General features: G+C 55.2%; 1 protein-coding gene across 5 annotated transcripts in view; it reads left to right on the forward strand.

Moving 5' to 3' along the window:
- Positions 1-12,520, forward strand: part of JAKMIP1 (janus kinase and microtubule interacting protein 1) — a 50,584-nt gene that overhangs the window by 1,370 nt on the left and 36,694 nt on the right. For 4 of the 5 annotated variants that reach the window (XM_040965830.1, XM_040965829.1, XM_040965831.1 and 1 more), the window contains exon 2: positions 804-1,298. The exons of the other annotated variant lie outside the window; for it this stretch is intronic. In XM_040965830.1, the coding sequence (XP_040821764.1) occupies positions 804-1,298 (495 nt within the window). The remainder of the gene's footprint in view (positions 1-803; positions 1,299-12,520) is intronic. 5 annotated transcript variants of the gene reach the window in all.

Below are 12,520 nucleotides of genomic sequence, written 5' to 3' on the forward strand. Positions count from 1 at the left end.
GTGGGAAAGGGAGCCAGCCTCAGGGACCCCACCAACCCCCAGGCCAACCCCTTGCCTTGGGGACACACGGATAAGGCCACCTTGACTGTCCCAGCTGCACCTTCCCCCAGGTGTCCGTGTGTCACTAACAGCACAGCCCGGGGGACGAGGTGATTAGTGGCAGTTTTTTGGAGACTGATGTCACTGTCTGACAAGTGATCTGATGGAACACGTGTTGGAAGGGTTGGAGAAAGCATTTGGGAGCGTTTGACACAAATACCCTCTTGGTGTATTTGATGACGTGTAGACTGTTTGCTGATGAGATGGGCAGACTCAGGCAGGACTGGTGGCCTGGCACCTGCAGGGCACAGGCTCTGGGGAAAGGTGTCCCTGGGCACACGTGGCTGTGCCCCTGGCTCAGGCAGGTCCTGGAGCTGTGTCAGAGCCACTGCTGCATGCTTCCTAAGGCTGGGAGAGGTTCTGGTGGGTCTGCAGCCCAGCAGTGGTGGTCCCTTCTCCTTCCACCTCCGGAGACAGATGTCTGGGGCCCTGGAGATGTGTTTCTGGCTTAAAAGGTTTCAGCCCCTGTGAGAGATGGTTTCTGCCTGGTGGGTTTTGCACCTGTTAACACTGGCCTTGCCCATGTGGGCGGAGAGGCTCAGTGCTGCATCTCCAGGTGTTTTTGTTGTTTTTAATCTCTTGGGGGGAAACTCAGAAACATTTCCCAGTGGGAGAGGATGGGGTAGGTGTTGTGGAGGAAGCAAGAATTTGGGGCAGCCCTGGGCATCTCCCCTGACTGCAGCTTCTCCCTGCTCTGGCTGCAGGTGGGCAAGCTGCGGGAGCGGCTGCAGGAGGCCAAGCTGGAGCGCGAGCAGGAGCAGCGGCGGCACACGGCCTACATCTCGGAGCTCAAGGCCAAGCTCCACGAGGAGAAGACCAAGGAGCTGCAGGCGCTGCGCGAGGTGCTCATCCGGCAGCACGAGCAGGAGGCGGCCCGCACCGCCAAGATCAAGGAGGGCGAGCTGCAGCGGCTGCAGGCCACGCTCAACGTGCTGCGCGATGGCGCGGCGGACAAGGTCAAGACGGCGCTGCTGGCGGAGGCGCGCGATGAGGCGCGCAGGGCCTTTGACAGCGAGCGCCAGCGGCTGCAGCAGGAGATCCTGGAGCTGAAGTCGGCGCGCAAGCAGGCGGAGGAGGCGCTCAGCAACTGCATGCAGGCCGACAAGGCCAAGGCGGCCGACCTGCGCGCCGCCTACCAGGCGCACCAGGACGAGGTGCACCGCATCAAGCGCGAGTGCGAGCGCGACATCCGCAGGCTGGTACGTGCTCTTGCCCGGAGCCTCGCCCGGCCTGAGCGCAGCGCCCCTCCCTTCCCGCACCTCACCCCCACGGGCAGCGAGCGCGGTGTTTCCAGGACCCGCTGCGTTCCAGGGATTGCTGCGGGAATGTTCCCGTCGGCCCAGGGGCCATGGGGTTGTGCACATGTAGTGTGTGGTCTGTGACAGAGCAGCCCTCAGGCCTGTAGTGCAGTTTCCTCTTTGGCAAAAAGGTGAATAGGGAAAGGCTGGGGTTGCAGCCAGAATCTGGGCGCTCACAGGTTCATCTGCTAACCACGGTTAGGTTAAGCGTGTTAGGTGGAGTTCTGACTCCAGGTAAGAGGTGCTCCGCTGGGCACTGCAGCCACCTGGCTGCCATCATGGCTGTTAAGTGCTGCCTGCAGGCAGGCGTGCTGCTTAGGATACTGGAGAGCTGGGGACGCTGTGAGGTCTGACTGGGCCCCAATCCCAGAGGGAAGGACCGGGAGCCCTTCCCAGTCTGCCTGCCAGCCGCTGCCCCTCCCTCCCATGGCTCTGGGGCTCCATGGCTTTGAGGTTGAGACGGCTGGCTCCCATGTCTCTTGGGCTTGGCACGCAGGGTCCTGACTGGGGCGGTTTGCTTATTGGTGCTGGGGGGATGACCAAGCAGCCTGGGCGCAAGGGCAGAAGGACCGCTCCCTCGGCCTTGCCAGCCTGCGCTGGCCTGCAGCAGAGGCATGGCTGGTCTGTTCTCAGACCCCTGTCCGACTGGGAACCTGGGTTGTGCAGGAGGTAAGAGGCGCACCAAGCTGCAGTTCTCGGGCCCTGAGACATCAACAGTGCTGAGCGGAGTCACATCCGAGTTACGGGCACAAATGGTGGGGATGTGGGGCGAGAGACACTGCACGCCCACCAACCGGAAATGGAGCTGTTTGGCTCTTTCAGTGTCTCAGACTCTGAGGCAGAAGGCAGCACTCGGGGGATGGTGACGTTCACGATCCAGTGCAACAGGACTGTGGGAAAGGAAAAGTTACTCAAACTGCAAATAGAGGGGTTTGTGGCACAGAGAGCTAAGCTGCCGCCTGCAGGGCTGGCATCCCATAGCAGAGCACAGGTCTGAGTCCTGGCTGCTTCGCTTCCAAAGCTGCAGGGGGTGACTTGGGTGCTTGGGCCCCTTGCTGCCCACGCGGGAAACCCAGATGGAGTTCTAGGCTTTCTGTTTTTCAAAGAAATAAATAAATCTTAAGAAGCCACCACAAGGAGCAGTAGAATGATCCACAGTTGTAGCTGGGATGAGCACACTTTCATCAGCAAGTGATGGAAACACACTTGAATGAAGAAGAGCAAGTGCAGTGAACTTGAGTGAAACCGTGGCCGTGCATGCCCCCCTTCCGTCTCGCCTCCGCCCACGCTCCTGCAAGCACGGCTCTTGTGACCTGACACAGGGACGTGGGGCTTCCCCAGTGAATTCCTCCACGTGTCTGAGGAGGAAATAAAACCTGGCCAGACTCGCAGAGTCCATGTGCTGACTCGCGGATGAAGCCTGCTTCTGCGACCCACGCTGGTGTACAACGAAGAAGTAAAAAGAAACTTGAGGATTTCTTGTGAACCTAGCCCCGAGGGTGCTGGAGCTGGTCTGCCTGTTACTGCGGGCTCCCTGGCGTGAGTGCCTGCCTGCCTCAGCCCCAGCTGATGGGGCATTTGAGAGGTTCACCAGCAGGTGGCAGACTCCCGCCTGTCTGGGTCTGCCTTTCACATGCTTGGCTCTGTTTTCTAAATCCCATCATTGCGTGTATTTGGTGCAACAGTTAAGCCACAGCTTGGGATACCTGCTTTCCAAATCAGGACAGCTGGTTCAAGTCCCGGCTCTTCCACTGCTGATCCAGCTTCCCGCAGCTGCGCACCTGGCACAAGCAGCAGAAGATGGCTCAAGCTTTTGAGCCCCTGCCACCCACGTGGGATACCGAGGGTGTATTCCAGGCCTTGGCTTTGGGCTGGCCCTGTCCGAGCCTGTGTGGGCATTTGGATGGAAGATCCCCTGTGATGATAATTTTTGAAATGCCTGCCTCTACAGTGTTCGTGATGATAAGGTATTGGGTGTATCCACACAAGCTCAAGGCTAAAACAGACCAACTGCTGCCACCGCTCCTGTTCAGCGCAGCACTGGAGAGGATGCCAAACATAACAGAAGTAAGAATTATGAAGATTGGGAAGAAAGGGAAGCTTGTCAGTTGAGATGCTACAGGTGAGACTCGTCTTGGTCTGTCCCCGTTGCTTTAGCAGAACGCCAGTGCCTTAATTACAGATGTTTTTACTTTATTTCGGGAGGCCGGAATGTTCAAAATCAAGGAGCCAGCAGGTTCAGTGTCTCGTGAGGAAGGGATGGAAGGCGGGCAGAAGGCCGCTAACCTGTTCAGAGGGCTTGGCCCGCTCACGTCCGCCCCACTTCAAGGACTCACCTTTTGATAACTGTGCCTCCCCACCCAAACAATAAGATATTACAGACCATCAAAATTACTGCTTGAGTTTATCTGTCTAGGACAGGTAAATACGCAAATGTAGTGGTTGTGTCTATGTGCAGTCAGTAACTGCAGAAGTGGAGAATTGAAAATTACTGTCTGCAGTGGAACACACACATAATTCAAATGCCTAGAAATAAACCTAGTGAAAATTATATGAGATTGTACACTGAAAACTTCAAAACCCCACCAGGAAAAGTTAAAAAGGGGCAGGCACTTGGCACAGTGGTGGAGACACGGCTTGGGACGCGTGTCCCGTATGGAGATGCCTTTCTGGCATGCTGCTGGTGGCTGGTGAGCAGGTCTGTGTCGCCCACGTGGGGGCCTGCTCTGGGCGTCTGGCTCGGCTTCAGCCAGGGACGGGGGCGCCTGGGGAGTGGATGAGAAGGTTGTAGATTTCCATCTCTCTCCCTGTCTCTGCCTTTCAAAATAGATCAAAATTAAAATGGCGAGATTTTTTTTTGTAGATGTGGCGAGTCCGCTGAAGTACCAGTTTCCTCAGAATCTGGTCATAGATTGGGTCCATGTGATCTCTACCAAAAATCCTCGCAGACTTTTTTTTTCCTTAAGATTTATTTGTTTTTCTTGCAAAGGCAGAGTTTAGAGAGGATAGAGAGAAAGATCTTCCATCTGCTGATTCACTCCCCAAGTGGCCACAATGGTCGAGACCTAGCCAGCCCGAAGCCAGGAACCAGAAGCTTCTTCCGGGTCTCCTAGGTGCAGAGTCTCAAGGCTTTGGGCCGTGCTGTCCTGCTTTCCCAGGTCACAAGCAGGGAGCCATCATGCCACCTCCCCCACCTCCTGACCCCCCCGCCCGCAGGCAGACTTGTGAACTTTGGCAAGCAGATTTTCTAAACAAAACCAAATTAAAACAACAAAACAGACCACGACAGTTGGTGGAATGTTGACCCCGCCCCCACCAGGCCATCTGCTGAGATGAAGTCTTAGTAAAAAGGGAAGCGTTAAAGCTGCTGGAAGGAAACTGAAGGCCCGTGTAAGGATGTGAAGCAGGTGGCGAGCAGGCCAGGGACCGGGATACACTGCAGGAAAGGCGCAGGGCGGACATAGTACCACAGAGGGCGAAGGTACTGCTGGGGCGCACTGTAGTCATTTGAGGAGCTCTTTCTCTGCCTTTTAATGAATAAATCTTTGGGAAAAAGAGCCATATATTCTAGAATCCCATATATATAAGAGTAGTTAAATCTGTGGGTTCAGAAAATCAGGCCTTTCTCGGTGTTGAGTGGGGGTTAGCTGCAAATGGTGTGAGGGATCTTACTGGTGGTGACGAAAACAGTCTAGAACAGATTCTAAACATGATTGCATCACTTGGCAAATTCACTGAAAATTGGTAGACTTAATGATACAGCGCTTATACCTAAAAATGAGAGAAATGGGAAGTCTAGGAAATTAAAGCAGTATTTATGAAAGTGTATATGTGAACCTTTATTTACATTAAGAAGGAGCTCATGTGTGTAAGAGGAAGACTGGCCCGCAGTGCCGCACTGGCCCACCGTCACTGGACGGCCCCTGAAGAAGGCTGAGATGACACGAGTGAAGTCACCGGAACTTGCTCCGTGTCCCCATGTCGTTGGAGTCACCGGAACTTGCCCCATTACCCCGTGTCATTGGAGTCACTGGAACTTGCCCCGTGTCCCCATGTCATTGGAATCACTGGAACTTGCCCCGTGTCCCCGTGTCATTGGAGTCACCGGAACTTGCCCCGTGTCCCCGTGTCATTGGAGTCACTGGAACTTGCCCCGTGTCCCCATGTCATTGGAGTCACCGGAACTTGCCCCGTGTCCCCATGTCATTGGAATCACTGGAACTTGCCCCGTGACCCCGTGTCATTGGAGTCACTGGAACTTGCCCCGTGACCCCGTGTCATTGGAGTTGCCGGAACTTGCCTCGTTACCCCATGTCAATGGAGTCACTGGAACTTGCCCTGTGTCCCCATGTCATTGGAGTCACCGGAACTTGCCCCATTACCCCATCATTGGAGTCACTGGAACTTGCCCGGTTATCCCATGTCATTGGAGTGCTACAAAACTAAAGCCTCTGTCAGCTTGGGATTCCACATCCAGCAAAAGCAGTCTCTAAAAGGTAGGGGTGAAATGAAGACATTCACATGTGCATGGCAGCCAAGCCGAAGTGCCACGGGAGCCTGTGCTCCTTGAAGTGCTAAAGACAGTACCTGAGAAGGGAAGCCGGACAGGTGGAAAACGCCCCAACGAAGGGAGGCAGGATGTCAGACATAGGCAGGATGTGAAGGCAAGCCCTGTTAGCTTCTTGAAAGCACATGTGACCGTTGAAGCAATGACACTGGTACTGGTTTGTTAGGTGAGGGTGGCCTGCTGATGGAACAGTCCACGTCCTCACTTGGAGCTGTGTGGTACCTGATGCTACTGATTCTAGGAGACAGAGAAACCAAGGACTGAAAAGCAGCACAGAGGCACAGCTAAAAAGCTTCTGGGGGAAATAAGACTGTATGCTAAAAATCCTGTGTGTACTGAAGAGGGTAGGAAACCAGGGGCAAGGGAGAAAGAGCAGATGGGACCTGTGGAAAAGGTAGGGCCGACACATTGGCGCATTAGCCTCAGCCTCTGCCTGCAGTGCTGGCATCGCACAGGGTGCTGGTTTGAGTCCTGGCAGCTCCACTTCCGGTCCAGCTCCTTGTTAATGTGCCTGGGGAAGGAGCAGAGGATGGCCCAAGTCCTTGGGACCTGCACCTGTGTGGGAGACACAGAAGAAGCTTCTGGCTCCTGGGTTCAGATCCCCTCAGCTCTGGCTGTTGTGTCTGGGGAGTGAACCAGCGGGTGGAAGATTGTTGTTCTCTTATCTCTCCCTCTCTTTCTGTAACTTGGGCTTTCAAAAAAAAAATTTTTTTTTAATGAGAGAGATGATAGACGGGCAGAATTTGACGATCCTCACAATAGTTCCATTAAACATAAATGGACTGGGGCTGGTGCCAGCCTCCACCTGTGGCCCTGGCATCCCATCTGGGCACTGGTTTAATTCCTGGCTGCTGCACTTACTGCCAAGTTCCTTGCTTATGGCTTGGGGAAGCAGTGAATGATGATTCAAATTCTTAAGCCTGTGTGCCCACATGGGAGACTTGGAAGAAATTCCTGGCTTTGGATGAGCCCAGCTCCAACCACTGCATCTATTTGTGGAGTGCACCAGTGGATAGAAGGTCTCTCTGTTTCTCCTTCTCTCCGAGTCAGCTTTCCAAATAAATAAAGAAAGAAATCTTTAAAGCATTTAAAAGAAGGATTAAGAAGAGATGTGAATAAACGAAATGTGAATAAACTAAAAGGTATTGTTAGACTGGATCCAAAGACACTTCAAGTAGAGTGGCTTTCTTTGAAGTGTGCAGGTGGAACAGGTGTGTGCACCGGCAGCCCAGCTGGGGGATGGATCACGCGTGTGCAGTCGGTTAATTGTCAGGTGTGAAGAGTTAGGTCCGTGTACACGCAGGGACACGGGTCATCTCAGGGGCTGGACGCAGAGCACAGGCCGGCAAGGTCAGCAGAGAGCCTGCCTCACGCCCGAGACAAGGAGGCTTTATTTGTGGTGCCCGGAGCAGGGAGGTGGATTTCCCCGGGGGCTGTGGTGAATGAGGTGTGGGCATGAATTCCTAGATACTGGGAGCGTGTGGACCCTGGCAATGGCTGCATCAAGTGTGGGTACCAGCAGCAGTCCCTGGCATGCAGCCAAACTGGTGCCTGTCTGAGCCGTGTCTGTGTTAAGCTTGAACCTTTGGTGGCCGGGGTCACACCCAGACTCATGCCGTGAGTGGACTTGTTTCTGCTGCGGGACTCGGTGTGGCAGTGGTGTCCTGAAGAGTGGAGACAGCATGTATCAGAATTCTCTATGGAGCCATGTAATACTTCAAGGGGAACAGCAAAAGTTAAAAGGAAAATTAATTCCTGGAAGAGTTGAGTTTGAAGGACGCCACATGCACGCCCTGTTGTCTTCTGTGTATATTGTGGATCATAGAAGAACGAGACAGAAGTGTTGGGAGAGGAAGAAGCCATTGTCACCGTTATAACTGATGAAGGCTGGGTTGGGAGAGAGCATTTGTCACAGGCGTCAGATGGCTTTCTACTCTTCTTGTGCCCCACCTAGACTCGGTGGCATCGTCAGAGGGGATGCCTGATAGTGACGTGCAGTTCCCAGGCCTCACTTGCACTGGTCCCTCGAGATAGGGATGGCGCAGTCCCCCTAATGCGAGAGCTTCCAGGGAGGCGAGTGGGACAGTGACCAGAGCCTCCTCCTGGATCCCTGGCGTGGCTGGACACATACCCATAGCAAGGATGTTAAGTAAGGAAACCAGCCGACTCAGATAACTGCCAACCGAGGGTGCCCGGCTTTGAGCACAGTGGGATCTGGGCCTCCTCCCTATGCCGTCCCTGAGTTGTGGCACTGCCAGGCTCGGTGGGTGGACAGCCTGGCTGCAAGGAGCGTCACTTCCCCCAGCTCTGGTGAGATGGAAACGGCAGGTGGCCAGGGTGGCAGGAGCCGCTATGGTGGGTTCTGTCTTTAGTTTCTGTCTTTGCTGTACTGTTCATTTCCTGATGACTTTTTTTTATCCTTTTAGCAACAAGGGAGTATACCTGATTTTATAAAAAGTGCTGCTGTTGAAAGAGAAACCAAGGTGCAGGGGTGGGGGCGGGTCAAGGACCCAGAGGCAGAGGGGCCTGAGGTGGTCGCCCTCAGGCCAGGTGTCAGGGCCCCTCTTGGGCTGCTGAGCTCCTGTCGGCTACTTGCTGTTCCCTCAACCTGCCTCCTGTTGTCAGCAGAGACTCAGTGTCCATTTTTTTTCTGTTTTATTTTTTTAAAAATTTATTTAGGAGAGACAGAGAGGAACAATGATTCACTTCCGTCCAATGATTCACTCCCCAAGTGACTGCAATGGCTGGTGTTGCACTAATCCGAAGCCAGGAGCCAGGAACTTCCTCCGGGTCTCCCACACGGGTGCAGGGTCCCAAGGTTTTGGGCCGTGTTTGACTGCTTTCCCGGGCCACAAGCAGGGAGCTGGATGGGAAGTGGGTGCCAGGATTAGAACTGGTGCCCATATGGGATCCTAGCACATTGAAGTCGAGGGCTTTAGCCGCTAGGCCACCACGCCGGGCCCTTATTATTATTATTTTTAATTTTTAAAGTTGTGCTATTTATATGAAAGGCAGAGTGATGGAAGGGGAGGCACAGAGAGACCTCACCTGCTGGTTCACTCCCCAGAGGGCTGCAGCAGCCAGGGAAGAACTCCGGGTGGTGTCTCATGCACGGCGGGGGCCCGTGGCGGGGCCTCTTTTGCTGCTTTCCCAGGCATGCTCTCAGGAGGCTGGATCAGAAGCAGAGTAGAGAAAGCTGGGACTCCAGCCAGCGCTCTCATGCCGGCAGCTTGCCACAGTGCTGGCTCTGCAATTCTGATTTATCTGCAGTATTGAAGGACAGAGCCCCCATGTGCCGATTCATTCCCTGGGTGCCTGCAACAGGCAGGGCTGGGCCGGGTGAAACCAGGAGCTGAAAACTCCATCTGGGTCTCCCACGTGGGTGGCAGAGACCCAAGAACTCCAGCCGCCACGTGCTGCCCGCAGGGTGCCTGTGCGCAGGAAGCCGGAATGGGAAGGGAGAGCAGAAGTGGGACCCAGGCACCGCAGCACGGCGTCCAAGTAGTTCCTTAACTGTGCCGAACACCTGCGCTGTGCCGCTGTCTTGCTCTGGCACTCGGTCACCGGTCAGCGCTAGATCCAGTGCACGTTTTGCTAGTCCAATGCCAAGACTGGCAGAGGAGACGTGTGGTTTCGAGGGTTTGAGGTTTCCGACCTCGACCAGTGCCGAGTTCTCAGTGGCGTTCTCCAGCCCGTTTGTTTCCAGTGTGCGGGCAGGGCCCGTCTGTGTGTGTGCTGACATGGCTGACGGCGTGCCTTTGCTCGGGGGGAACGTCTGTCGGCCTTGATTCTGGACTCACCAGCTGTTGGCCCTGTGACTCTGGGCCAGTTACTCCCTGTCGCCGAGTCTCACAAACAGCTTAGTCACGCCCCAACTGCTACGTGCAGGACACTTGTAGAACGTGTTCCTCTTTTTCAGGAGAAAAATTCTGTTTCGGGGTTGACATCGCAGTGTACTGGTTTAAGCTGTCTTTTGTGGTACTGGCATCTCACCTGGGTGCTGGTTCAAGTCCTCAGTGCTCCACTTCCAATCCAGGTCCCTGCTAATGAAGACTGCCCCCATGTGGAGACTTGGATGAAGCTCTTGACCTCAGCCTGGCCCAGCCCCGCCGCTGCATCCATCTGGGAGTCAAGCAGCGGATGGAAGCTCCCTCCTTCCCGCACCTATAGTACATCTGTGCCTCTCAAATAAATAAAATAAGTCTTGAAAAAATATTGCATTTTAACGAGGTGAACCAAGGAAAACCTCCCCATGTGCCTACCTACACAGGAGGGTGCTTGAGGTTAATTTGGGCGCTGCGGGCAATCAGGCGCGTAGCTAGTGAGGAGAGGCGCCAGCTAAGAATCTGCATCCCATGTCAGCGTGGGCGCTTTGGATTCCTGGGTGCGGCTCCTCCTGTCTACCTCCTGCTGGTGTGGGTCCTGGGAGGAGCAGGTGGTCCGAGTGTTTGGGTCCCTGCCGCCTTCAGGGGAGGTCCAGATGGAGTGCCCAGCTCCTGGCTTGGGCCTGGCCCCACCCTGGCTGTGTAAGCCTATGGGGAGGGAGGGAGCCGGCACGTGGGAGCTGTCTGTTCCGCCCTCTCTCAAATGAATGTTATGTGCCAGGAATTGAGCAACGTAGCACCTGTTTCCATCCTGCTGCCCGTGATCTCCAGGTGTGTGCCATGTCCTCTTGGAGTGCCCGGCCCACTTAGGAGAAGGGGTGGGAAGAACAATGCACTTGCTCCCATCACCCTGTTGGGCGTGTGTTACCCCTGCGGCAGAGCTGTCGCCTGTGCTGCTGCCATGGCAGAAGGCCAGCTGTTTCCTGTCCTGGCTGCTGGGGCACGTGAGAGCTAGCATTCCAGGTCTTCACCCGCTCGTCACTGTGCCTCCGGGGCAGTTACAGTCAGCAGGGCCGACAACTGTTCGTTCCTCCTGTTGAGGAGTAAGGCCTGCCTGTGTGTTGTGGAAGACACCCCCAAGTCCGCAGGGGCTGTCACAGTTTCTCTTACTAGCCTGGAGGGTGGCAGAGCTTTGAGCACCTTAAATGTCTGCCAGCTCCTGCCTCATACCTCCTCGTCCCCGCGGGTGCCAGCCATCACTTCCTTGTCCCTTGGTCGTGAGAGGCAGGGAAAGAAGGGTATGTGTGGAGGGGGTGGGGGGTTGATTTCATAGCACTTTGCTTCTCGGAAGTTCTGTGAGCTTGTGCTCTTGCCTCCTGGGCCAGAAGCTGTTCCCTGTGTTGCACCTGCCCGTGAGGTGAGCCGGAAACGGAGTTCTTCCTGCCTGTGGTCCCTGCAGCTCCTGGTTTGTACCAAGCACCTCATGCTTGCTCACCTCAGCCTGGTGTGCCCTCATCTCATACTGAGCCCCTGTTCCCAAGTGAGGTGACTCTCTGGGAAGATACGGCATTTAGGGGGGTCACTTCATCACAGGTGGGGTCAGCATGGGTGTTGGGTGAGTGGCTGCTGCATCAGCCCTTGAGCCCCCACACTTTACAGTGAAGTGGAGTCCACAAGGTTATTCACGGTGGCAATGCGCCGGGCTGTGGTCTCCGCTGACACACAGGTGCTGGTGGTCTGACCACTGAGAAGTGACCGGATCCTGGTCCCGTGGGATAGGGGACCCTGCGGGTTTGCAGCGGCCACCTGTGTTTGTGGTGGCTCTGTTGCTAGATGGAGTGTGAGCACATTCACCTGTCCAGCCTCGTGTGGGATGGGGTCTTTTGGACTGGTGGCACAGTGTACCCTCGCTCCCACTGGCATGCACGCGACATGAAAGGCATCATAAGCTCGTTGGTCTTTCTCTCTGTGTTAGTGGGTTCTTTTTAGTTGCATGTAATAGAAATCCCCCCTCAGGGAAGCTTCGGCCAGAAGAGTGTCAGCTCCGCCTGGTGTCCAGTTGTGGGATTGGCTGCAGCCACAGCACCAGGGCCACTCATGATGTCGCCCAGGTTCTTTGGGTTAGGGTCAGGTGTCACACTGGGCTGCCACATTGGGCTGGTCAGGTGCACTGCTGGGCCAGAGCCCGCTCAGAGATGCCCTCTGCATATCGTTGGCTCTGATTAGACCATGCATCCAGCCCCAAACCAGTTACTGCCGGAGGGCAGGCTGTGTGGGTGGTGTGAGCCGACAGGGGACGCCTTGGGACCTTGAGTGGTGTTAGTTCCACCCCTTACTCTGCATGCTGACTGCGGAGGAGGGAAGGTAGCCACAGGAAGGAGAGGGGTGCAGCCTGCACTTGGTGAAGACACAGGAGACTTCAGGGCGAGTCTGTATTTCATCCTGGTCCTGAGGGCGGGGGAGTGGAGTCTCATGGGGGGCTCAGGAGAGCTGAGAGCCCAGCCTGGGAGCCATGTGTGAGGTCAGCAGAAGGAAAGTGTGTGCTAGAAGCTGTGTGAATCTGGCCCTTTTTTATATTAATTTTTTTACAAGATGTTATTTAGTTGAAAGGCAGTTTATAGAGATGGGGAGAAAGATCTTCCATCTGTAGATTCACTCTCCAAATGGCTGCAGTGGCTGGAGCTGAGCCAGTCTGAAGCCAGCAGCTTCCTCTGGCTCTCCCTCCCGGGTAC

This window comes from Ochotona curzoniae, unplaced genomic scaffold (genome assembly GCF_017591425.1).
Source record: "Ochotona curzoniae isolate NIBS_2020 unplaced genomic scaffold, NIBS_Ocur_1.0 scaffold_4505, whole genome shotgun sequence".
NCBI classification, from domain to species: domain Eukaryota; kingdom Metazoa; phylum Chordata; class Mammalia; order Lagomorpha; family Ochotonidae; genus Ochotona; species Ochotona curzoniae.